The sequence below is a fragment of the Nycticebus coucang genome, chromosome 12 (genome assembly GCF_027406575.1).
Source record: "Nycticebus coucang isolate mNycCou1 chromosome 12, mNycCou1.pri, whole genome shotgun sequence".
Lineage (NCBI taxonomy): Eukaryota > Metazoa > Chordata > Mammalia > Primates > Lorisidae > Nycticebus > Nycticebus coucang.
In genome coordinates, this window is record NC_069791.1 from 53,327,968 (window position 1) to 53,353,156 (window position 25,189).

The 25,189-nt window shown below is 47.1% G+C and overlaps 2 protein-coding genes across 6 annotated transcripts; both read left to right on the forward strand.

Moving 5' to 3' along the window:
- The first annotated feature begins 2,935 nt into the window (after nucleotides 1-2,935).
- On the forward strand, nucleotides 2,936-11,805 carry ING4 (inhibitor of growth family member 4). 4 transcript variants are annotated; one of them, XM_053554917.1, is made up of 8 exons: nucleotides 2,936-3,007; nucleotides 7,207-7,278; nucleotides 9,281-9,447; nucleotides 9,622-9,736; nucleotides 9,894-9,999; nucleotides 10,249-10,396; nucleotides 10,654-10,715; nucleotides 10,823-11,805. In XM_053554917.1, the coding sequence occupies exons 1-8, from the start codon at nucleotides 2,971-2,973 to the stop codon at nucleotides 10,860-10,862; spliced, it is 747 nt and encodes a 248-aa protein (XP_053410892.1). In that variant the 5' UTR covers nucleotides 2,936-2,970; the 3' UTR covers nucleotides 10,863-11,805. The 4 variants fall into 4 exon arrangements, 3 of the variants coding, with proteins under 3 accessions (XP_053410892.1, XP_053410889.1, XP_053410893.1); XM_053554914.1 differs by having other exon boundaries at nucleotides 2,938-3,007; nucleotides 9,891-9,999; XR_008373205.1 differs by having other exon boundaries at nucleotides 2,949-3,007; nucleotides 9,891-9,999; nucleotides 10,358-10,396.
- A 646-nt stretch (nucleotides 11,806-12,451) lies between these two features.
- Nucleotides 12,452-23,252, forward strand: ACRBP (acrosin binding protein). Of its 2 annotated transcripts, XM_053556788.1 has the most exons (10): nucleotides 12,452-12,575; nucleotides 12,887-13,105; nucleotides 13,312-13,406; nucleotides 13,893-14,010; nucleotides 15,523-15,991; nucleotides 16,735-16,867; nucleotides 19,110-19,289; nucleotides 19,487-19,654; nucleotides 22,284-22,367; nucleotides 22,937-23,252. In XM_053556788.1, exons 1-10 carry the CDS (start codon nucleotides 12,533-12,535, stop codon nucleotides 23,057-23,059), a joined length of 1,632 nt encoding a protein of 543 aa, XP_053412763.1. In that variant the 5' UTR covers nucleotides 12,452-12,532; the 3' UTR covers nucleotides 23,060-23,252. The 2 variants fall into 2 exon arrangements, with proteins under 2 accessions (XP_053412763.1, XP_053412764.1); XM_053556789.1 differs by lacking the exon at nucleotides 19,487-19,654.
- The last annotated feature ends 1,937 nt before the right edge of the window (nucleotides 23,253-25,189 follow it).

The following is a 25,189-nucleotide window of genomic DNA, read 5'->3' on the forward strand; positions in this document are numbered from 1 at the left end:
CTGGGGAGATGTTCAAGGTCAGTACTAAGGATTTACACCAGTGTGTGTGACAAATGAGTGGTTGTGTGATTAAGCTCCATGTGTTATTCCCTAGCCATAGGAGGGGTGCAATTTATCCTTTTTAAGTGAAATCCTAGTTTATGAGGATTTCTACAAATAAATTGTCATGAGACTTTCATTGCCTAAATATGTGGGAACAAGGTTTCGGTGATGTGAAAAACTAAGCTTCTGATAGATGGAAAAGGAAGCATGGCCTCTTAAAAAGAACTACACTCCTTCCTGAGCATCTGTGGAAAGGCCCTATGCCTAACTTATTGGCAATGTGTATACATACAGGCATATGTTCATTACCCTGTGGCATCAAAAATCAGGTTTCCAGTGGTGGAAACCGTGATCACTTAAGGAATGCAGAATTGATTGGCGATGCAGGACACCTATAATAGAGGAACAGAATGTGATCAGGAAATGTGGACTTCAGCTCCAGCTCTACCATCAACCAGTGTTGTCTGCGGTGTTTCTTCCACTGTTAAATGAAGGAATTGGACTAAATAACTTCCAGGATACCTTTTTGAGAATTAAAAACCTTGCTTTAAGCACTGGAAACGTGAACAAACTCCAATATCTGAAAACTGGTTGTTCTCAGAAACTGCTGCCCAAGAGTGCTCCTTGTAGGTAATGTGTACTATGTTAGGTGTGGATAAATAATGCCCACTTAATTTAGGCCTGGATGCTGGATATCTTGTGTAGGCATCTGAGATTGTGTCTCAATATGTAGTATGACAGTAAGGAATTATCATATATGACTATGCCAATGTTTGTTGGCTTCCTGAATATTTACTGTTTTTCTCCCACGCTAACCAACTGCTAACAAGGCCCTGACAGCATTTCATTACCAGTATTAGACCCAGAATCCATTCTTTCTAAGTATAGGTGCACACTCATTGCAATAACCCTATGAGGAAACAGATTAAGTTACCCAATTATAAATTATGTACAGTTTTTTTTTTTTTTTTTTTTGAGACAGAGTCTCACTTTGTCACCCTTGGTGAGTGCCGTGCTGTGGAGTCATAGCTCACAGCAACCTCCAACTCTAGGGCTCAAGCGATTCTCTTGCCTCAGTTTCCCAAGTAGCAGGGACTACAGGTGCCCACCACAACACCCAGCTGTTTTAAAGACAGGCTCTCGCTCTGGCTCAGGCTGGTCTCGAACCTGTGAGCTCAGACTATCCACCCACCTCGGCCTCCCAAGTGCTAGGAAGTATGAGGCGCCACTTCCAACCCAAATTATGTACAATTTTTTTTTTTTTTTGGTTTTTGGCCGGGGCTAGGTTTGAACCCACCACCTCCGGCATATGGGACCAGCGCCCTACTCCTTGAGCCACAGGCGCCGCCCGAAGTTAAGTACAATTTTTAGTTGGAGTCTTTCAGATCTTGCTGTTGTCTTGCCACCTGCACACTTGTAAACCTGGGGTTTCACCTTGCACTTCTTCACATATTCGGTCTAAATTATGTAGCTGAAAAAATAAGTCTTCATATTAAAAACTTGCCATGTGCTGGGCGGCGCCTCTGGCTCAGTGAGCAGGGCACCGGCCCCATATACCGAGGGTGGCGGGTTCAAACCCGGCCCTGGCCAAACTGCAACAACCAAAAAAAAAAATAGCCGGCTGTTGTGGCGGGCGCCTGTAGTCCCAGCTACTCGGGAGGCTGAGGCGGGAGAATCGCCTAAGCCCAGGAGTTGGATGTTGCTGTGAGCTGTGTGACGCCATGGCACTCTACAGCGGGTGATAAAGTGAAACTCTGTCTCTACAAAAAAAAAAAAACTTGCCACGTGCCATTGATAATTATGAAGGATGTGTGAATTAGGGGTGACAAAAAACAAGATACTTATGTTACTTACATCACCATTAGGTTATGGGCTTTAAGTTCCATTTCCCTACCGTGGTGGCAGCTTCTCATGCCCTTGTTTTCCATTCTGATGAAGAGCATAGAGTTCACTAATGACTAGTGATTGGCATCATCTAACTGACCCAGTTAACGATAAAGCTCCGTGCCACTATTCCTTCAGAATCATAATATTAGCATCACCTGTAAACTAAAAAAGGAACAAAAAGACAAGATTTCCCCTAGTGGCAAGAGGGCAAGGCCCGAGATAATGCTATTTTACACGTGAAAGTGTATTTTTGTGTAAAGGACAAGCCCTGACAAAAGCTGTGAGGAATTATAGCTTCACTGTAATTCTTCCTATTTATAAGTAGGAAGTTTATAATTTCTTACAACAAAAATGTTGGAGAAATGGTGTTTATGCGGGTGAACAGAAATGCACAGGATTTAAACCTGATGGTCCGATACTTCCCCTCCCTCAACTTCCTTAAGAAACTAACTGCCGGGTGGCGCCTGTGGCTCCACGAGTAGGGCACCAGCCCCATACGCCGGAGGTGGTGGGTTCAAACCTGCCCTCGGCCCAAAATTGCAACAACAACAAAGAAACTGCCTTAAAGTCCTGCTTCAGTTGGGACCTGCTCTAGTCATCAGCTTCATATTCTGCAAAAGAGGAAAAAGGTTGGATTCCCTAATTATTGAAAAGGGATATTTAAGGATATAATCCTGAAGAAAACATTTGTGCCCCACACCACCACCACCACCACCACCACACATTCCTGATTTGGAGGGAAAAAGTTTTGCTAGAGAATGCAAAATGGCGACCCCAGTGACGTAATACTTGCCTCAGTAGCGTTCTGGGGTCTCTGTAGGGGCGGAAGCGGGCTACAGCCGCCTCGCTACGGGAGGTCGCGGCTACCTAGCAAAATGAAAAGTTTCAGGGTCGGGCGGATGTGTCCTGGCGGGTAATTTACTAAGGGCGGAAGTTCCCTTTTTAAGGGCGGAAAAGCTTTAACCAAAAAATTAACTTCAGCGCCTATCACATATTATTCACTTCCGGGGCGGATCGGAAGTTGCTTTGTTTTGCTTCAAGATGGCTGCGGGGATGTATTTGGAACATTATCTGGACAGTAAGAGCAGGCTGGAGGAGGGTCAGGGGCTGTAGAGTGGTGGGGGAATCCGGGCCGAGAGGATTTATGGCCCTGAAGTCCCAGTGATGAGAAGGTCACAATTGTAAAGGGGCTCTGGGGGATAAAATATCGAAGGGGGTGAAAAAAGAGGGGGCGGGGCAGCAGAAGCAAGGCCTCTCTGTTGGATGTAGACGAGGGAGGGGCTGCGTGGTGGGGTTGAGAAATGTGTCTTGAAGGACTAGTATGTATAGCCGGGAAGGTCTTCCACCCCACATTCTTAAGGGTCTCCAGCCTCTGGATAGATCCCCACCTCGACAAAGCCGTTCATAATCGGTATCACCCGCTGCTGTTTGAATCCCCTCCACCCAATTCTTCCTCTGAAATGGCTTCTCAATGAGGGTGGGGGGAGCGACCAATGTCACATGATAAGTTGGAACACTTATCTTCGTGCAGTAAAGATCCAATTCCCGTCATATGAAAATTTGGTTTTAGGTTTATGCCGTTTGTGTAACCCTCCCCGTCCCAGAGCCTATTGCCCTGGGCTCTTCTATTTTTATTAAAGTCAGGAGTCATTTATTCAACAAATATTTATTGAGGTCTTGCTCAAACATAAGGGCAGGCACTGTTGCTTCTAAAATATGAGTAAGACACAGCCCCTGTCCTCAAGATGCTCACAATCTAACGGGAAACAGATTTCTCCATAAAAAGTGTGACAAGTGAAATAATGGATGTACGTTAAAGGGGTAGTTGGGAACACTGGAAAAAGTGGAGCTAATTACTTGGAGATGCAAGTAAAGCTTTAAAAAGGAGGTGATATTTGGATAGTGTCTTTTTTTTTTTTTTTGGACAGTGTCTTGAAGATTTTTATTTATTTATTGCCAGTAAGGGGAGAGAAAGGGAATTCCAGGTTGGGGAAAGCATCAGCAGATGTACTGTGATATGTTTATGGCAAGGTCAAGGAAAAGTAAGGTCGTGGTGTTTGAGCTCTAAGGTGAGAGACTGGGAAGTAGGACTGAAGAAGAAGAAGAAGTCTGGGGCTAGATTGGATAGGGTCTTTTAAGCCAAGCTAGGAAGTTTGCTTTTTTTTTTGGACAGAGTCTCATTCTGTTGTCCAGTCCACAGTGCAGTGGTATCAGCCTAGCTCACAGCAACCTCAAACTCCTGGGCTCAAGCAGTCCTTCTGCCTCAGCCTTCGGAGTAGCTGGGGGACTACAGGCACGTAGCAAAATGCCCAACTAATATTTCCTGGTTTTAGTAGAGACAGGGTCTTGCTTTTGATCAGGCGGGTTTTGAACTCCTGAGTTCAAGCAATCCCAATGCTGGAAGTTTGCATTTTAAAATAGAATATGATTGGGGGGGGGGGTTGTTGTTTTTTGTTTCAAAGACAGGGTAGAATGTAGTTGTATCATCATAACTCAGCCTTGAACTGCTTGTCTCAAGCAATTCTCTTGCCTCATCCTCCAAGCAGCTAAGACTATAGCCATGTGCTACACACCCTGCTAATTTATTTATTTCATTTTATTTTAATTTTGGCAGACATAGGGTCTCCCTATTTTGCGCAGGTCAGTCTGGAATTCCTGACCTGAAACAGTCCTCCCACCTTGGCTTCCCAGGCATGAGCTACCACACCTGGCTAGATGTGGTTTTTATAAAGGAAAATAAATGATGTATGATAAATTAGAGCATGATAACATTGATAGCAGGGAGATCAATTAGTGATAACAGTCTAGGTTAGAGAGGAGAACCTGATCTTAGGTAACACTTGCCTCAGTAGCTTTTAGGGGTATTTAGGAGTTAAATATGATAGGATTGACTGCAATGACCAAGTAGTTGAGAGAGAAGGAATAAGGAAAACTTTTAAGGTGGCTTCTTCCTTCTTGTAATGTTGGGTAGACAATATACCATCAAGATAGGAAATTAGGGGTAATAGTGACATACTTAATTCAGTTTAGACTTAATCGTAGGAGTGGTAATTGTACCAATAAGAGTAAATGATGTGCCTGGCCTGTCAAACAACAATGACGGCTGCAACCAAAAAAATAGCTGGGCGTTGTGGCGGGCATCTGTGGTCCCAGCTACTTGGGAGGCTGAGGCAAGAGAATCGCTTGAGCCCAGGAGTTCGAGGTTGCTGTGAGCTGTGATGTCACGGCACTCTACCCAGGGCGATAGCTTGAGGCTTTGTCTCAAAAAAAATAAAAAATAAAGCTGATTAAAAAGAAAGAAAGAAAGAAACCATTCAAGTCTTTAAAAAAAAAAAAAAAAAAAGAGTAAATGATGTAACCCTAGCACTCTGGGAGGCCAAGGCGGGTGGATTGCCTGAGCTCAGGAGTGAGACCAACCTGAGCAATATTGAGACCTCATCTCTACTAAAAATAGAAAAATTAGCTGGGTGTTGTGGGAGGTGCTTATAGTCAGAGCTATAGGCTGAGGCAAGAGAATCACTTGAGCCCAAGAGTTTGAGGTTGCTATGAGCTATGACTCCATGGCACTCCGAGGGTGACAAAGTGAAACTGTCTCAAAAAAAAAAATTAAGGGACAGGCAGACAGGCCAGCGCCCTACTCCTTGAGCCACAGGCGCCAGGTGCAGTGGTTCACACCTGTAGTCCCAACTATTCAGAAGGCTAAGGTAGCAAGATCTCTTGAGGTCAGGAGTTTGAGACTGGCCTGGGCAATATAGCAAGACTTCAACTCTTAAAAAAAAAAAAATTTAAGGAACAGACTAAGAAAATGTCAATGTTGTAGTTACCAGAAAGTATATGATGAAATTTAGAATCCTAAGAGGAAAAAAGTAACTCAAAGAAGACAAGGTGGTGCCAACCGCTGCAGAGTTTTTTTAGGATGGGACTAATAACAGATCATTTGATTTGGTAAATCATTGGTAACTTAAAGTAATCTCAGCATGCTGTTGGTGGCAGACCTGAGGTTGTAGGTTAAAGCAGTTGAGGCATTTTAAAAGTTCAAGATGGGGAAAAAAAAAAAAAAGTTCAAGATGGAGTCTTGGGATGAGACTATTCATGCATTTAAGTATTTATTTATATTTCTGTCTATAGGTAATAATTCTAAGAACTAGGTAAATAGTAAGATAAACATGTTGCAGCTTACTTAGAGAGCTGGAGAGACAAATACCAAATAACTGATTGCACAATTATTTATTTACAGTTAGATATGTGCTAAAAAAGATAGACTACCTTGACATATATCTAGGGCAGTTCTCAGAGTCGAAGAAAATCAAATTTGAGCTGAACTTTGAAGAATGAACAGAAATTTAGTAGGCCAAGAGGTATGGTGAGGGTGAAATGAGGAAGATCAAAAAGTGCATTCCAGGCAGTGACAACAGCATAGGGAAAGCCAAATGGCAGGAAAACCACTGAGAGCTCTCAGAGAAGTGTGAGGCTCTCAGAGAAGGCCAATATGGTCAGAACAGAGGGAGCTCAAAGGGAGTCTAACGTGAGTTAGGCTGGTATGAGGTAAGCTAGGGCCAGAAAGTGTGGAACATCCTAAGAGCAGTAGGAAGTTACTGGAAAGTTATAAGCAGGGAAGTGACTTGATTCGGTTTACTTTTTTTTTTTAATTTCTTTTTTATTTAATTTCCTTTATTTTATTTTATTTTTTTTGTGGTTTTTGGCCGGGGCTGGGTTTGAACCCGCCACCTCCGGCATATGGGACCAGCGCCCTACTCCTTGAGCCACAGGTGCCACCCTAATTTCCTTTATTTTATTTTATTTACTTATTTATTTTTTTGCTGGGGCTGGGTTTGAACCTGACACATCTGGTTTATGGGGCCAGTGCCCTACTCCTTGAGCCACAGACACCACCCAGGTTTACATTTTTTAAAAGCACATTCTTGCTACTTACTATGTGGAGAGTAGTTTGGAAGGGTGTGTGTGTTGACTAAGAGGATACCAGGAGAGTATTATTTGAGGTCAAGGAGCTTGAAAGTAGAGATTGAAAATACCAGAAAGAAAAAGTCTGATTTGTAAAGTAAGATCGCTGAAGACGAAAAAGGGTGGAATAGCTGTGCAGGGATGGAAAAGTTTGTTGTGGAGAGGAAGGAGAGCCCAGCCTCTTGTGAGAGAGGAACAATGGATGAATCACAGATAAATCAGAGGTTTGAAGGAGGGAAAACTGAACTGCACTTTAGAAGAAGCTGTAAGGCCAGTGCATAGTCCAGTGACTATCAGTTTCTTTCTCTTCCATAGGTATTGAAAACCTCCCCTTCGAATTACAGAGAAACTTTCAGCTCATGAGAGACTTAGACCAAAGAACAGAGGGTATGTACAGAGTAAGGAGTTCTTGTGTGTAATGAGTTTGTATAATTATTTTTCTGCATGGTGTTACCATATCATCTGGGGTGTTCTGGAGAACTGAGTCTGGTCTCGAACTCCTGAGCTCAAGCCATCCACCCGCGTTGGCCTCCCAGAGTGCTAGGATTACAGGTGTAAGCCACCATGCCCAGACCTCTCTTGCAATTCTTAAAAGAGAATAATGATCCTCTTTCTATACTAACTTTTCCATAACAAATGGAGTATTGAAATAATGCCTCAAGAATTCAAAGATGCTGTGTTCTTTATACCTTCCTCAAGAAGAATTCAAGAAACCAAGGTCTACTCTGAGTCATTTCTGCTGTCCATGATTGATATATTTATAGGATGACTAGAATGTTTCTACTTCACTACCCTGCTATTGTTAATACCCACAAAATTCGCAGTGTGGCTTTAGACTGCAACTTATGTGGATAGATGGGAGCTTTGCTGTATAAGTTCTTAAAAAGAAAACAAAAGAAAAACAGCAATTAACATTAGGATCTCTGCACTGTATTCTTCAAGCTTACAGAAACATTCGGTACCATCTTCAGCCTTGAACAATGAATGAACAGATTGGCTGCATTAGGGCATTCATTTGGAGCCTGAGAGAGGCTGTATTACCTGGTCAGGTTGGTCTCTTCAGGATCAAAGATGGATGCTTGTTGGAGCTATCCCTATACCCACTGAAGGAAATGTAGGTCTTACCTTCCATCCAGTGTAGTCATGGTCAAAGATGTAACAGGCTGGTGTTGGGATGCATGAAGCTGTGTCTTAAATTAGTCTGGGTAAGTTTACTCACGAAAAGATGAACATCATCTAAAATCCAGAGCATGACTCCCTACAAACTGCCTGCCAAATGGTGAGAACCAGCTTGCTCTAATTGTTATGTAGTCCTAGCTAATGAATTCATACACAGAAAGGCCAGTGGGAGATTATGGAACTCTATGCTTTTTCAGTTTCTTCCAAGGACAGACGTGGACTGAAGTGGAGCATAAACATAGTGTGTTTGCATATCCCCCAGTTTTCTGTTGCTACACTATGTTATGGTCACTTTTGTCTCTTTCTGTTGACATTTGTTATGAGCCCCACCAAATATTAGGCAGTAGACGTCTACAGTCTCAGTGTCCTGGGACATCATGAATCTTCCATTATTAAAATGTTCGGAGCAATATACAGGGATCCTCAAACTTTTTAAACAGTGGGCCAGTTCACTGTCCCTCAGACCGTTGGAGGGCCGGACTATAGTTAAAAAAAAAAAAAACTGAACAAATTCCTATGCACACTGCACATAGCTTATTTTGAAGTAAAAAAACAAAACGGGAACAAATGCAATCACCCCGCCTCATGTGGCCCGCAGGCTGCAGTTTGAGGACCCCTGAAAGATGGACAGAAAAAAAGTGATGGAAAATAATAAGCCAGTTGCAAATGATGAGCAAAATAGAGTGGGCAGTAAGATAAGCAGAAGAACTATTACATGGATGAAGTAGGACCTAATTTAAAATTGTATGAAACAGATGATGTATACACCTGGAAGCCAGCAGCAGCAGCAGCAGACTCAGCCTGGTTTGCAGCAATCACAAATGCTGTGGGATGTTTAGAGGCGAGACATGAGGCAGCTTTTCAGACAAAATTCATGGATCAAGAAGCAGCAAGCCCTGCAAAGAAGCATCTTCGGACATCAAGAAAAATATACTTCACGTTAATGTGGTGTGCAAAGGATCCCTTGTTGTAATTCAGTAATTTAAGTTCCAACTATGATAGTGTTTCCAACACCTTGAAGGCACCTTTAAAACAAATATTGTCAATATGTTGCATTACTTGAGTATGGCACAATTCCAATGAACATTCAATACATTTTATTTGGAAGGTTATCATGATCAGTGGAAAAGGTCCAAGGAACAAGAGGAAGAAGTGTGTTTCACCTAGCCACTCAGGGGCCATTATGACCAGGCCTCTGTCTCTGTTGTAGACCTAAAGGCTGAAATTGACAAGTTGGCCACTGAGTATATGAGTAGCGCCCGCAGCCTGAGCTCTGAGGAAAAATTGGCCCTTCTCAAACAGATCCAGGAAGCCTATGGCAAGTGCAAGGAATTTGGTGACGACAAGGTGCAGCTTGCCATGCAGACCTATGAGATGGTATGGCCCTGTTCACAGCTCCCCACCTTTCTCCCATCTAATCCTCAGGGTCTTAGACCCCTCCTTCAGCTGTGTTGGGATCTATCTTGGGCCTGGGAGATCCATAGAATCTGCCTCAACCTATTTTATCGGAACCAGCCTTATAGCTCTCCCTTTTCCTTCCTTTCCACCCAGGTGGACAAACACATTCGGCGACTGGACACAGACCTAGCCCGCTTCGAGGCTGATCTGAAGGAGAAACAGATTGAGTCAAGTGACTATGACAGCTCTTCTAGCAAAGGCAAAAAGAGTGAGGAGGGGGGTGGGGCTGTGAGAGGTGGGGCAAGGATTCAAAGGGAGAAGAAGCGTAAGGGACAGGCAGCACCAGATTGGAAAGAGGGGAAAGAGAGAGGACTTAACCCATCTTTCTGTCTCCTGCCTCTGGCTTTCCCCTTCTTTCCTAGAAGGCCGGACCCAAAAGGAGAAGAAAGCTGCTCGTGCTCGTTCCAAAGGGAAAAACTCAGATGAAGAAGCCCCCAAGGCTGCCCAGAAGAAGTTAAAACTTGTGCGCACGTGAGTATATCAGGTTTTCCTGACATATTGTTCTCTTCCACTGCCCTACTTGCACCCTGCACTGCCCCTTGCCACTTTGTGTCTTCTGTGCCAATAACTTACTCTTTTCCTTATTATTTTGGTATCTGCTGGATAGAGAGGAGAAGCCAGAAATTATTTGCCCCACCAGGATCTCCTACCACCTCTGAAAGCCTCAGGTTGTAGCTTCTGTTCCTGCAAATGACATTTTCTCTTCCTTTTGGCATGCAGAAGTCCTGAGTATGGGATGCCCTCAGTGACCTTTGGCAGTGTCCATCCCTCTGATGTGTTGGATATGCCTGTGGATCCCAATGAACCCACCTATTGCCTTTGTCACCAGGTCTCATATGGAGAGATGATTGGCTGTGACAACCCTGACGTGAGAACCATTTTGTCTTAGGATGGAGGGTTCTGAGGGGAATGAAGGGAGTGGGTACAGAAGGGAAAACCACACACTTAAATAGTGGGAATTCATAATAAAAGGAAGGTGGTCAGAGCTGATTGGCCTTGGGACTTCCAAAGGGATAGAGTAAGGGGATAGTCCTGAGAAATCTGGGGTGGGGTGGTGTTTCCTTTCTTTCTTCTGCCTCACCCTGGCCCCTGACTTCTGCTTCTTCCATCTTCTTCCTCTTCCAGTGTTCCATCGAGTGGTTCCACTTCGCCTGTGTGGGGCTGACAACCAAGCCTCGGGGGAAGTGGTAAGTGAGAGAGTTGTGACAGGAGTTGGAGGATCCCTAAGCAGAGTGGTAGAGGGCATTTTCCCTTTCACTCACTTTCTCTCCCTCTCTTTCACGTTCCTTTTCAGGTTTTGCCCACGCTGCTCCCAAGAACGGAAAAAGAAATAGATATGGGCCTTGGATTCCAACACAGTTTCCTTCACATCCCTTGACTTGGGCTAGTAGGCAGAGGAATGCCTGTGCTGGGGCCAGGGGTTCAGGGAGAAGTGGATGGCGCGGTACTGTCATCTCTTCTCCTCCCCTCTCCCTACTCCCGGTGCTGAGGCTGCATCCAAACCCTGGTAGGGAGGGGTGCTGCGGCCACTTAACGGTATGTGCTCTCCTTCAGCCCTCCCCCTTCAAAAGGAAGTGGTCTTGCCCACTGTCCTTTTGCCTCCATGCTGAGGTTGGTGCTGTATTTCAGAGGGAGGGTCCTCTTCATTCCCCTTGCTTTGTATTTAGAGACTGGGGCAATAGCATGGGGGTTAGGTGTGATAAACCTGCTTCTCCATTCTTCATTCCCCTTCCTCCTGTGTATGGGGGGTTCTTCATTCCCCCTCCTCCTGTGGGGGGATAGGTGTGATAAACTTGCTTCTCCATTCTCTTCCTGCTTTTTTCATCGTGGGGGCTCTCCCAGATCATCTGGGCTTTGGCCCTAGTTGAAGGAGCACCCTTTCCTCTGTGCCAAGGGCATTCATCCTGACCTTGTGAATGGGAGAGGGGGCAAGTTGGAATGCAGATAACTCACATGTAAAAGGAATTTGGGTAGGTAAATAAAAGCTATACATGTTGACTTGCTGTGTTTCTTGTAGAGACACTATTTTAGGACATGTGCTAAGCATTCTTTTTGCATCCTCTGGATTGGATGAGAGGTGGGAGGGTGGCATGCCAGAAGAACAAGACATGAAACCAGAAGTGGTACCTGTGCACCAGAACCCACAACTTCTCAACTTGGGAAAGACAAAAGTGACTGGAGAACATGCCTCCCACAAGGGATACCAAAACTTTGTAAATTTTACTTCTCCATAAAACATCTTCCACTTAATTTCCAATAAATGATGTATTTGTGTTACATATGTGTATTATTATACTAAATATTAGTTTGATTTCTTATTTTAAACATGAAACAGATACAAAACAAAACTTTTCCTTCCATACTTGAATGGATTGTCTTCCTCACCTCCCCCTTGGAAACCTTGTCATTAGATCACGGAGCCATCCTACACCTGGGGCCTTCCTCTTCTGAATCCTGCTGGTTTTCCTCTTTGGCCCGTTTCATGCATGAAGTATCCTCTCTAGTTCTTAATCAGATAAGCCTTAACTTTGTCTTGTACATTCCACCTCTGTCAGCCGCAGAACTCTGCCTGTGTTCATATCGAGGTCTTATTACCTGTTGGGCGAGTTGCTTCCCTAAGTCTTGGTTTTCTCATCTGTAAACCAGGGATAACTACATCCACCTTATGAGATTACTATAGCAAATAAGGTAATACACGTAAAGAACTACACAGGGCCTACTCCACTGTAGAAACTAAATGAATGGTAGGTCTTGCCATCCTTATTTTGAGTTTGCTCAATAAGCCTGGGGAGCTTAATGCCCGCGGCGGCTCCGGTTGGCTGCAGATCCCGCGTCAGTTTCCGAGCCCCGCCCCTTGGGCCTGGCGGGCGCTCCGGCTGTTTGTGACGTCTGGCCGGACCTTTTGCCTGCTCCCAGCCAGCTAGCCCGCGCTCCCACGGCTCTCTGGCTTGGCCGGTTAGAGGCCGCTTTGGTCGTCGAAAGGCGGGGCGGATCTTCTAGGGCCATGAGGAAGCTAGCCGCGGGCTTCTTTCTCTCACTCCTGATGGGTGAGAGATTCCCACCTGCTCAGACTCTTCCTATCCGGCTCTGTCCTCCACCTCCCCAGAGTCCTTTTACCGTTTCTGAACCGCTTTTTCTTGGTAGTCGCCTTGGGTCTGCTTCCTAGCTTCTGAGATCCTCCCTGATCGCTATCCTGGGGTCAGACCTTTGCCTTTACCCCCAGAATTCCCTCACCCTGGTCAGCAGGGACTACTCGCCCAGGACCCCCAGTTCCTAATGTGCTAGTCTGGGTCTGTCCTGGGCCCGGAGTGGGTCTGAGGGTTCAGTCCATCCATCCGTCTGTTCGCCCGCTCTGCAGTGCTGCTTGTGCCTCTCACACCTGCCCCAGGCCAGGATTCGACTTTGGCCACCACTCCAGGCAGCCCTCTCTCTCCTACCGAATACGAACGCTTCTTCGCACTGCTGACCCCAACCTGGAAGGCAGAGACTACCTGCCGTCTCCGTGCAACCCACGGCTGCCGGAACCCCACACTCGTCCAGCTGGATCAATATGAAAACCACGGCTTAGTGCCTGATGGTGAGGGCCAGACCAGTGGGGAAACCGAGGCACCCAAAGCGTTCACCCAAATCTCAGGGCAAAAGCCCTGTGCTCATGTGAGACTGGGAAGGGTATGGTAGGCACCTCACGCTAAGGCCATGTTCTCCACTCCAGACAGCAAGGAGTCCATCCCCTGCTCTCAGTTCTCCTTGTGTGTTCATCTTCTCCATTCCGCCCTTTCTCAGGTGCTGTCTGCTCTGACCTTCCTTATGCCTCCTGGTTTGAGTCCTTCTGCCAGTTTACTCAGTATCGTTGTTCCAACCACGTCTACTATGCCAAGGTGAGGCCCAGACCAAAGGTTGGATCTGGTGTTCCAGGCTACGACAGAGGCAGTGGCATTGGGGAGTTGAGGAGGGGCCCCAGGAGGACCATCCTTAGATCCTCTTTCCCTGCTATTTGCCAGTCATTTACCCAAATTATATATGAATACAGACTCACCTTGGGCATTTAGATTACAATCTTATTACTTCAAGAAAAGTAGGGAAGGGTCTAAGAGACAAGCCCTTCCATTTTCTTCTAACAGGTCAGTGATTTCATCCTAGTCAAACACAAAAAACTGATGGGAAGTATATGGTCCAGACAGAATTTTATCTTCCAGAGAGGGACCCTTTCTCATATCTAGAGGGTTCCAGCAAGGACCATGTCCCTTTATCCCTGCCCAGGAACTGTGAGAAATGAGACATGCTGGAAAAGGGGCTGAGGAATCAGCTGGAGCAGAAGTCTGCCCTTTAGGAAAGGCGTTCCCATTTTCCTTCTCTCCCTGCAGAGGGTCCGGTGCTCCCAGCCAGTCTCTATTCTCTCACCTAACACTCTCAAGGAGGTGGAAGCTCTAGCCGAAGTCTCGCCCACCACGATGACCTCCCCCATGTCACCCCACTTCACAGGTGAGACCCTCACAGTGCCTGGGAGACCACCAGCTACTCCTTCCACGATTCCCAGAGCCCAGGATATAAGGCATCCATGGTAGGGAAATGGGAAGCATGTGGGTGGGAAGGGAGTGCTAACAGACAGCTATTTACAGCAGGGAGAGCTTTCTTTTTTCTTTTTTTTTTTTGAGACAGTCTGAAGCTGTCGCCCTGGGTAGAGTGCCATGGCATCACAGCTCACAGCAATCTCAAACTCCTGGGCCAAAGCAATTCTCTTGCCTCAGCCTCCCAAGTAGCTGGGACTACAGGCACCCACGACAATGCCCGGCTATTTTTTGGCCCAGGCTGGATTCGAACCTGCCAGCTCTAGTGTATGTGGCTGGCACCCTAGCTGCTTGAGCTACAAGTGCCAAGCATTTTTTTTTTTTTTTTTTGCAGTTTTTGGCCAGGGCTGGGTTTGAACCCCCCATGCTGGTTCTAGCATATGGAACCAGTGCCCTACTCCTTTGAACCACAGGCACTGCCCGTCTTTTTTTTTTTTTTTTTTTTGTGACAGAGTCTTGCTATCTGTTGCCCTGGCTAGAGTATAGTGGCATCATCATAGCTCACTGCAGCCTCGATCTCCTGGGATCAAGCAATCCTTTGCCTCAGTCTCCGGAGTAGCTGGGACCACAGCTCTGCTATCACACCCATCTAATATTTTAAATTTTCTGTAGAGATGGAATTTCAGAGTCTTGCAGTGTTGCCCAGACTGGTCTCAAACTCCTGGCCTCAAGGAATTTCCCTCACCCCACTCCCAATCAACCTCCCAGAGTGCTAGGATTCCAAGTGTGAGTAATCATGCCTAGCTGCTGAGTCTTTTTTTTTTTGTAGAGACAGAGTCTCACTTTACGGCCCTCAGTAGAGTGTCATGACATCACAGGACTCACAGCAACCTCTAGTTCTTGGGCTTACACGATTCTCTTGCCTCAGCCTCCCAAGCAGCTGGGACTACGGGTGCCTGCCACAACGCCCGGCTATGCTGAGTCTTTTTTATGAATACACATTAGGGCTCTCCTAGACCAGAATTTCTTCTACCATTATTTATAATTCTGCCCTGAATCCATCTTTCCTAGCTCAAAAGACATTCCTGCATTGGAATCCTCTGGGACTTTTATAAGCTAACATCTTCCCTTTAGAAGGATTAGTTGCTAGCTACTCAGAATATTTGGTATTTCCTAAGAGAAATACCAAGAGAAAGGGACAAAAGGTGGTATTCGAGGTGGTAGTTAGATAAGAAGAGCACTGGTCAGGGAGGTGGGAAGGTGACTCATGTTACCAACACCACAATTGCCATGGGAATGTCCTTTTATATTAATATTTATATTTTCTGTGTTCTTTGCTCCTTAACTGTGTACACAAGTGTGATTCAGTATGCTTTCCTTTGACTTTGAGTTTGTGTGTGTCCTTCTATGAACAGACAGACACAGGCCAGAAGCCTGACCATTTCTTTCCCTTTTTTTTCTCGGTCCCACCCAAATCCTGCTGCAGCCACAGAAAGACAAGCCTTCCCTCCCTGGCCTGAGCGGCTTAACAACAACGTGGAGGAGCTCCTTCAATCCTCTTTGTCCCTTGGAGGCCAGGAGCAAACCTCGGACCACAAGCAGGAGCAAGGAATAGATCACAAACAGGACCAGACACAAGAACACAAGCAGGAGGAGGCCCAAGAACAAGAAGAGCAAGAGGAGGAGCAAGAGGAGGAGGCGAAGCAGGAAGAAGGACAGGGGACAGAGGAGGGCCTGGAGGGGATGTCTGGGCTGCGGGCAGATGCAGAGCCCCAGTTCCACTCTGACTCTTTATCTTCTAACCCTTCCTCTTTCACTCCCCGAGTACGGGAAGTGGAGTCTACTCCTATGATGATGGAGAACATCCAGGAGCTCATTCGGTCAGCCCAGGAAATGGATGAAATGAACGAAATGTATGATGAGGACTCCTACTGGAGAAACCAAAATCCTGCCAGGTATAAGAAGTTCTGACTCCCGGGCGGCGCCTGTGGCTCAGTGAGTAGGGCACCGGCCCCATATGCCGAGGGTGGCGGGTTCAAACCCAGCCCCGGCCAAACTGCAACAAAAAATAGCCGGGCCTTGTGGCAGGCGCCTGTAGTCCCAGCTGCTCGGGAGGCTGAGGCAAGAGAATCGCGTAAGCCCAAGAGTTAGAGGTTGCTGTGAGCCGTGTGACGCCACGGCACTCTACCGGAGGGTGGTACAGTGAGACTCTGTCTCTACAAAAAAAAAAAAAAGAAAGAAAGAAAAAAAAACAAAAAGAAGTTCTGACTCCCTCATTGGCCCTGCCCTCTCTGCTGCTGCCTTTGGGAATGAGAATCCCACTCTCTAAGCCCCAGCCTGTAGCCCTGCACAGACCTGCTGGGGCTTCTGGCACAGCCAGCAACTGCCTACCTCAGCCACTCTGTGCCCATCATTGGCCAAAGTGCTGCCCCACAGGCTCATTCCCTACCAGGGCTTAGGTTCTGGTCTTGTCTCTTGCCCAGATAGCATTGCAACCTGACAAGGTTATTTCTCCTTTTGGACCGTAGTTCCTCATTTGTAAAAGGAGGCACTTGATCCAAAGACCTCTAAAGCCCCATGCTGAGCAGGCTGTCTGTGTGTGACCAAGACCAGATGCCAAGGGGAGGGGAAGAGAGAGGATCCAGCTTTCCACCCACCCAACTGGCCCATCCCCCCCATCAGTGCTGTCTTTTTGCAGCCTCCTGCAGCTGCCTTACATGGAAGCCATGTTGGTGCTCTGCTATTCAATTGTGGAGAACACCTGCGTCATTACCCCCACTGCCAAAGCCTGGAAGTACATAGAGGAGGAAATCCTTGGTTTTGGGAAGTCGGTATGCCTGCCATACTATTTAATGGATATGTTCCACTGGGCAGCCTCTGGGCCTGGCACTGTGCTGGATTGGGGGTGGGCAGGGAAATCATGAGGCATAGTTGTAAAGAATATCTTTCCATGAGACTTTCTTCTTTGGGAGGTATCTTCAGCCTACTTTAAAGAGGAAGGCCTAGTCTGGAATCTAGTCCGGTCTGGAATTCATATTTCTTCTCTTTGAGTCACCTCTGGATCCAGTTCACTGTCTCCATTGCCTAGCCATTGCTTACATGCAGTTCTCCTTTTTTCCATAGGCTTCATAGGCTTCTATTCCAGGGAAGCTGTAAAGAGATTTTCTTTCTCATTGTATCCTCAACACCCATCAAGTTTATTCTCAGGGAAATATACTTTAGCTTTTCAAATAATACAATTTAGCAAACATTTTCTGAGAGCTCATATCCCCACTTGTTCAACAACTATTGATTTTGGAGGGCACCAGCTCTTTACTAGGTATTTGAAATGTTGGCAGTGCATATAGTAGGTGCAATTCTCTCTCCTCTTGGAATGTATTGGGGGAGAGAGAAGAAAAAAGGGGGGACATTATACTGGGATCAGTACTGTAACAGGGTAAACACAAAGTGCAAAGAGGGCAGATGGGGGTGAGGTACAGCTTTCCATGTTCAGGTGGATCAGAAAATGCTTTATAGAGAAACTAATGTTTAAACTGAGACCTGAAGAACAGAGAAGCTAGCGAGGCAAAAGAAGGAGCCAGGTGGAAGGCTTTTGGTAGAGGGAATAGTATGTGCAAAGGCTCTGAGGCAGAGGGAAGTAGAAATTTCATGAGGGACTAACAATGAGCATACTGTTTCTGCCTGTTAGGGGCTGAGAGCCCATGAGAGGGTTAACCCCAATACAGTAGTGTTATGGAAGGAGTCTGGTAGGTGCTGGAGAGAAGTTTGTATAAAGGTCATGGGTCATGGAGAGGGCTCATTGGATTTTATGGCTTGGATAAGGGGACAATAAGGAGTCCATTTTATCTGGAGCAGAGCAGCAGGCATCAGGGTCAAAGAGATAGGGTCATAACATGAAAATTTTGTATGGCAGTCTCAAGCATTTGTATTTAAGTTAGTGGCAAAGAGAAGTCAATAACATTTTTTGGTCAGCAATATGATTGATAAGGCCTCCCTTATATGCTGCTGGGAGGACCAAGCAGGCACTTTGGGAGAGGCAGGAGGATCACTTGAGATTGGAGGTTCAAGAGCAGCCTGGGCAACATGGCAACACCCTATCTCTACAAAAAATTAGCCAGGTATGGTGGTATATGCCTGTAGTCCCAGCTACTCAAGAGACTGAGGCAGGAGGATCACCTAAACCCAGAAGTTCAAGGTTGCAGTGAGTTGTGATCACGCCACTGCACTCCAGCCCAGACAACAGAGTAAGACTCCAACTCTAAAAAAAAAAAGAGATTTCATGTACTATGACAGAAGGGGACATTGACTGAAGATGCTGCTTTGCACGCGTCTCTGGCATGTGCTAAGGGAGCTCAGTCAGAGCAGAGTCCAGTGGGGGAATGGAGACTGTTCTGAAGAATATCTCCCAAGAGTTTGGTGGTTTCTAACCTAGGTGCGTGGGTAGAGCATCCATTTTAGAGTCAGAAGGACTTGGATTTATGTCCCAGCTTCACCATCCATTAGCAGGTGGCTTTGAGTAACTTACTCAATGTCACTGGCCTTGGTTTCCTCATCAGTAAATGGGGATATTATTGTATCTATACTATTAGAGGGTGCTTATGAAAACTAAATGAGATGAGAGCATTGGTAGCCATGGTGGCAGCGCTATGTGACCTCCTTGTAAATATTAGCATTCTCATGGGTAGAGACTGAGAAGGGGGAGGGTTATGAGTTCTTTTGAGGGAGGTTAAGTTAGGGGTAATTGTGGGTCACCCAGTGGTATTTGTCAGGCACTTGGCAATGAGGATTTGGAGTTCAGGAAAGAGATCAGAGCTGGCAATAAAGATTTGGGTGTCACCTGCAGATATCTATCCTGCAATTGCCTAGGATAGATAAATCATCCAGAAAGAGGGTGAAGAAATAGAGACCTGAGGCAAGGTCCTTGAGGAACCCTTGGGGAGGAGGGCAGACAGAAAAATAAGAGAAGCTTTTGGAAGGTCCACAGCCAGGCCCGAGACTCTAGAGGCTGAGGTGTGGGAGAGGGCAGGCCACTTGAGTCTCAACCTCAACCTCTCACCCACACTCCTGCCCCAGGTCTGTGACAACCTTGGGCGGCGACATATATCGACCTGTGCCCTCTGTGGCTTCTGCTCCCTGAAGCTGGAGCAGTGCCACTCAGAGGCCAACCTGCAGCGGCAGCCATGTGACAACTCCCACAAGACACCCTTTGTCAGCCCCTTGCTCACCTCCCAGAGCCTGTCCGTTGGCACCCAGGTACTGAAATGGACAGCCTACAGTGGGGGAGGCAGCAATGGGTGGCAGCTGGCAGGGTGGGGGGTGGGTAAAAGGAAGGCCCACACAGGGCTTTGGTCAGGTCACTTCCCACTCTGGACCAAAGTTAGATTTATCTCTACAATAGAAGACTAGGCAATGTGTGAAGTGCTACCTCTTCCCTGTCTTCCACGACACAGATAGGGTCCTTAGAATTGGGCCGCTTTTACGGGCTGGATTTGTATGGTGGGCTCCGCATGGACTTCTGGTGTGCCCGGCTTGCCACAAAGGGCTGTGAAGATGATCGAGTCTCTGGTTGGCTCCAGACTGAATTCCTGAGCTTCCAGGATGGGGATTTCCCCACCAAGGTCAGAGCCTTTCCCTGAAGCTCAGCCCCACCCCACCCCTTGTTCCTTCCAGTTACTTACTTTAGCTGGGCCTTGGATATGGAAGGGGGCTGGAGCCCTGGCTGCTGAGAAGCAATCTTCACTGAATCTTTTTCCTCTCTCTAACAGACCATCCCCTCACCCTCCCTACACACACACACACACAGAATGGGATCATATGTGGCAAGGGAACAGGAACAAGGATGGAGTGGTGAGAAAGCACAGCACTGGAAGGCAGGAGATGGGAGGCAGGAGGTAGAGGTTCTGGTCCTGGCTCTACCAGATACTTGTGTTGACTAAAAAAACCCAAAATACAGCTTTTAAAGAATTAAAGTTAGTTTTATTCAGAAATTTTAGAGCTAAATCCTGAGAGAAGTCCTAAATACTGTACCACATGTCTGGCACAGTATTTCAGCCCACTGCTTACATACAGGTGGTGGGAGGTTCATTATGTACAAAATCACATAAAAGTTTTGGTGCATGGCTCAGTGCCCATAGCTCAGTGGTTAGGGCACTGGCCACATACACTAAAGCTGGCGGGTTCGAACCCGACCCAGGCCTGCTAAACAACAATGACAACTGCAACAACAACAGCAAAAAAAATAGCCAGGCCTTGTGGCAGGTGCCTGAAGTCCCAGCTACTTGGGAGGCTGAGGCAAAAGAATTGCTTAAGTCCCAGAATTTAAGGTTGCTGTGAGCTGTGACACTACAGCACTCTACTGAGGGTGGTATAGTGAGACTCTGTCTCAAAAAAGGAAAGAAAAAGTTTTGGTGCAATAGTACATCTGAATTAGAGATTACAGAGACAAAATCGCTAACCCCATCACGTGTGCTCTTAGGTGTAGGAAAAGGCAAGGACTAGAGTCATTCATCTTTTAAGGAATATAGTAACTCAGGCAAGAGACATGAAGAGCCGTGTGCTCTATCCTATGTGGTCTTCAAAGCCTCTCTTTGGAGAACTGCACGTTATCACAGAGTCCAGGGCTTTGTGACATTATGCTGGCAAGGAGAAATGAGCAGGCATGGCTTCCTATGTTTGTTAGTTTGTCTTATGCTTGTTGAGTAGCTTTGGTCAGGTCACTTCCCACTCTGGACCAAAGTTAGATTTATCTCTACAATAAAAGACTAGGAGATGGGGCCGGGCCTGTGGCTCAAAGGAGTAGGTTGCTGGCCCCATATACTGGAGGTGGCGGGTTCAAACTCAGCCCCAGCCAAAAACTGAAAAAAAAAAAAAAAAAAAAAAGACTAGGCGATGTGCGAAGTGCTGCCTAACCCTGTGATCCATTACTTGTCTGCCTTGGTCTGAAAGTCTCCTTCCCCAGCTCTTACAGTACTTTCCCTGCGCAGTGAAATCAACTCAGTGCAACCCTCTCCCCAAAGTCATCTTCCCTTAGGATGACCTATAGTTGCTGAGAGTCAGACCTCTCCCTTATGTGGTTTAGCAGGAAAAACCAAGGCAAAGAAAAGTAGGGGCTGCTTAAGAAAGGGCTAAGAGGCTGGGCATAGTGGCTCACACCTATAATTCTAGCACTATGGAAGGCCAAGGCCAAAGAATGACTTGAATCCAGGAATTCAAGACCAGCCTGAGCTACCCAGTAGGCTGGGTATCATGGCTCACATCTATAATCCTAGCACTCTGGGAGGCCAAGGCAGGTGGATTGCCTGAGTTCACACAGGTTCAAGATCAGCTTGAGCTACAGCAAGACCTCATTTCTGAAAATAGCCAAGCATTGTGCTGGGTGCCTGTAGTCCCAGCTACTTGAGAGACTGAGGGAAGAGAATTGCTTGAGCCCAAGTGTTTGAGGTTTCTGTGAGCTGTGATGCCATAGCACTCTATCAAGGGTGACAAAGTAAGACTCTGCCTCAAAAAAAAAAAAAAAAAGACCAGCCTGAGCAACATAATGAGACCCTAATCCCCTAATCTCTACAAAAAATGAAAAAGTTATCTGGGTGTGGTGGTGCACACCTGTAATCCCAGCTACTCGGGAGGCTGAGGCCAGAGGATCACTTGAGCCTAGAAGTCTGAGGCTGCTATAAGCTATGATGAGGCCACTGCACCCCAGCATGGACAACAGAGAGACCAAAAAAGAAAAAAAGGGGCTAGGAGCTGAACTGAGGGGCCTGTGCTCAGCTCTTGTCCTCAAGTCTCTAGTCCTGGAAAAGGTCTCAGAGATCATCTCAGCTGGATTTATAGATGGGGAAGCAAAGTCTAAAGAGCAAAGCTATTCACCTCTGTCTCACATTAGAGATTCTTCTACCCTCTCCCTCACTTATTGACAACAGAAGGGCCCTTGCTATTGGGCCTCTAATTGGGCTCTCTTCCCAGGTTCTGGATCCTTAGTCCCCATCTCATAGTCACTTTCCCAGCAAGCTGAGCAGCAAGGTACCCTCTTAGTCTCCTAGGCTCTTGACTTCTTTCCAATAACCTGTGCCTGGGAATCGGAAGGGAAGGGCAGAGGTGAGGGAGCACACAGGTGTGGCAGGCCTTGTGTTCAGGGGCCACGCCCCTGGCCCTGCTTCTGCTCTTGTAGATTCTCTCTGGAGGGCTGGTGTCTTATGAGGCACCCTTTTCCTTCTCCCTTCTCCTTCCCCTCCCTGGCTCCTGGCTTAGATTTGTGACACAGACTATATCCAGTACCCGAACTACTGTTCCTTCAAAAGCCAGCAGTGTCTGATGAGGAACCGGAATCGGAAGGTGAGCCCCCCATCCCAGCCCCTCCTTCTACCACCAGCTTCTCCATCAGTTGCCACAGGTTGGTATATTCTGAGGGCCCCCTCCTGACTCCCCCACTATGCCAGCAGCAGGGGGTTCAGCATACACCATTACCGTGGTGGTGTGGGGCATGTAGACCATTTCCCTACCTGCTTCTCTGGGGCAGAAGCCCAGAATGCTCCCCTCCATTCCTCCAAGCCTGTAGCCAGCAAGGCCCTCCAAGGTGGGTGGGGGTATACCACACATAAGAGGTGAAGTCCTTGAGAACACCCTAGGAAAAGCCCTTGGCTGGGCTGGGAGTTGGATACTTGAGGTCTCAGTCTTACCTCCTGAACTTACCAAGTAGCCTAGGATAAGGCTCTTCCCCATCTGAGCCTCAGCCTCCCCATTTCTGAAAGAAGGGGGCTGGGCTACTTGGTGACATCTAAGATTCCTCTTCCCTCTGCTGCCCTTGTGTTCTTGTGGGGCTTCTAACTTCTCCCCACCTCCCCACCTCCCCACTTGTGGTGCCTGGTCTGTGACACAAAACCATGTGCTGAATCCCCATGTAGGTGTCCCGCATGAGGTGTCTGCAGAACGAGACTTACAGTGTGTTGAGCACTAGCAAAAGTGAGGACGTCGTCCTGCGATGGAGCCAGGAATTCAGTACCTTGACTCTGGGCCAGTTCGGATGAGCTGGAGTCCATTCTGTCCCCACCCCAGCCCGACCTCTCCACGTTGTCTGTTTGCTTCCAGTCTGCCCCAGGTCTTTACCTGGCCCCAACTCTCATTTTCCTAGGGTTGGGGCAACAGTCCCATAGAGCGCCATCATGAGAGCTCCACCCTTCTTAAAAGATGTCTTTACATAAAGTATTTATTTTCAGTCTGCATGGCCTATTTTGGTTATGATACCCATCAGAGCATGGTGGCTCACAACTATAATCCTAGCACTCAGGGAGACCAAAGCAGGTGGATTGCCTGAGCTCAGGAGTTCGAGACCAGCTGAGCAAGAGTGAGACCCCCTGTCTCTAAAACATAGCTGGGCGTAGTGGCAGGTGCTTGTAGTCTGAGCTACTTGGGAAGCTGAGGTAGGAGGATCTCTTGAGCTGAAGTTTTTTTTTTTTTTGAGACAGAGCCTCAAGCTGTCGCCCTGGGTAGAGTGCTGTAGCATCACAGCTCACTCCAACTCCTGGGCTCAAGGGATTCTCCTGCCTCCGCCTCCCAAGTAGCTGGGACTACAGGCGCCCACCACGACACCTGGCTATTTTTTTGGTTGCAGCCATTATTGTTGTTTGGCAGGCCCGGGCTGGATTCAAACCCGCCAGCTCAGGTGTATGTGGCTGGTGCCTTAGCCGCTTGAGCCACAGGCGCCGAGCCAAGCCAAAGAGTTTGAGGTTGCTGTGAGCTATGACACCACAGCACTCTAGCAAGGGCGACAAAGTGAGTCTCAAAAAAAAAAAAAAAAAGAGAGACTTGGTGCCCGTAGCACAGTGGTTATGGTGCCGGCCACATGCACCGAGGCTGGCGGGTTTGAACCCATCCCAGGCCAGCTAAACAATAATGATAACTGCAGATGCAAGGAAGCTGTTACTTGGCCGCCATCTTGCTCTTGACGAATAATGATAACTGCAACAAAAAAAAGTAGCTGGGCATTGTGGTGGGCACCTGTAGTCCTACCTACTTGGAAGGCTGAGGCAAGAGAATCGCTTAAGCCCAAGAGTTTGAGGTTGGTGTGAGCTGTGATGCCATGACACTCTACCAAGGGTGACACCGTGAGACTCTGTCTCAAAAAAAAAAAAAAGATACACATTCTCAGCTCTGCCACCCTGCCCCATGGGATCAATCCCCAACCCCCTGGTTGTATGTTGCATGTGCAGGTGAGAGAATCTCATGGGAATGGTGCTCAGGGAAACAACAATTTGCCAGGAGAAGAAGACCCAAGAACTCAGGGAGGCCAAAGAAGGATGATGGCATGAGCCCAGGAGTTTTTTTTTGTTTTTTTTTTTTTTTTGGTAGAGACAGAGTTTCACTTTATGGCCCTTGGTAGAGTGCCGTGGCCTCATACAGCTCACAGCAACCTCCAACTCCTGGGCTTAAGCGATTCTCTTGCCTCAGCCTCCCGAGTAGCTGGGACTACAGGCGCCCGCCACAACGCCTGGCTATTTTTTGGTTGAGGTTCAGCCAGGGCCGAGTTTGAACCCGCCACCCTCGGTATATGGGGCCGGCGCCTTACCGACTGAGCCACAGGCGCCGCCCCGAGCCCAGGAGTTTGAAACCAGCTTAGGCAACATAGTGAGACCTGTCCCTACCAAAAAATTTTTTAGATTGGCCAGGCATGTTGGTGTGCATCAGTAGTCCCAGCTACTCGGGAAGATGAGGCAGGAGGATCACTTGAATCCAGGAACTCAAGACCAGCCTGGGCAACATAGCAAGACCCCCTCTCTACAAAAAATTTAAAAATTAGCATGGTGATGCACACCTATAGTCCCAGCTACTCAGGAGGCTGAGGTGGGAGAATCACTTGAGCCCAGGAGTTTGAGGCTACAACAAGCTATGATTATGCCACTGCACTCCAGCCTCCAAAAACCCTAAAACTCAGAGAGGTGGACTGAAGAAGGATATGACTTGGGTCTTGGATGATGTGGGCCATGAGGGTATATGTGTCTTAATTTCTGAAGCCCTGGGCTCTGCAATCTCAGATGTGAGTGTAGGATAGAATATATAGAATAGAGGCCAGAGTTTATTTTGTCTGGGAGGACCAATCCTGTGGAATAGGGAATAGCTTGCACTTCACCAGGAGGGAGGAAACCAAAAAGTACAGACTA

Coding starts and splice junctions, on each gene's coding strand:
- ING4 (XM_053554914.1), top strand. CDS start 2,971: ATGGCTGCGGGGATGTATTTGGAACATTATCTGGACA. Junction 3,008..7,206: donor TTTGGAACATTATCTGGACA/GTAAGAGCAGGC, acceptor TCTCTTCCATAG/GTATTGAAAACCTCCCCTTC. Junction 7,279..9,280: donor CTTAGACCAAAGAACAGAGG/GTATGTACAGAG, acceptor TCTCTGTTGTAG/ACCTAAAGGCTGAAATTGAC.
- ACRBP (XM_053556788.1), top strand. CDS start 12,533: ATGAGGAAGCTAGCCGCGGGCTTCTTTCTCTCACTCCTGATGG. Junction 14,011..15,522: donor CATGTCACCCCACTTCACAG/GTGAGACCCTCA, acceptor ATCCTGCTGCAG/CCACAGAAAGACAAGCCTTC. Junction 22,368..22,936: donor TGAGGAACCGGAATCGGAAG/GTGAGCCCCCCA, acceptor ATCCCCATGTAG/GTGTCCCGCATGAGGTGTCT.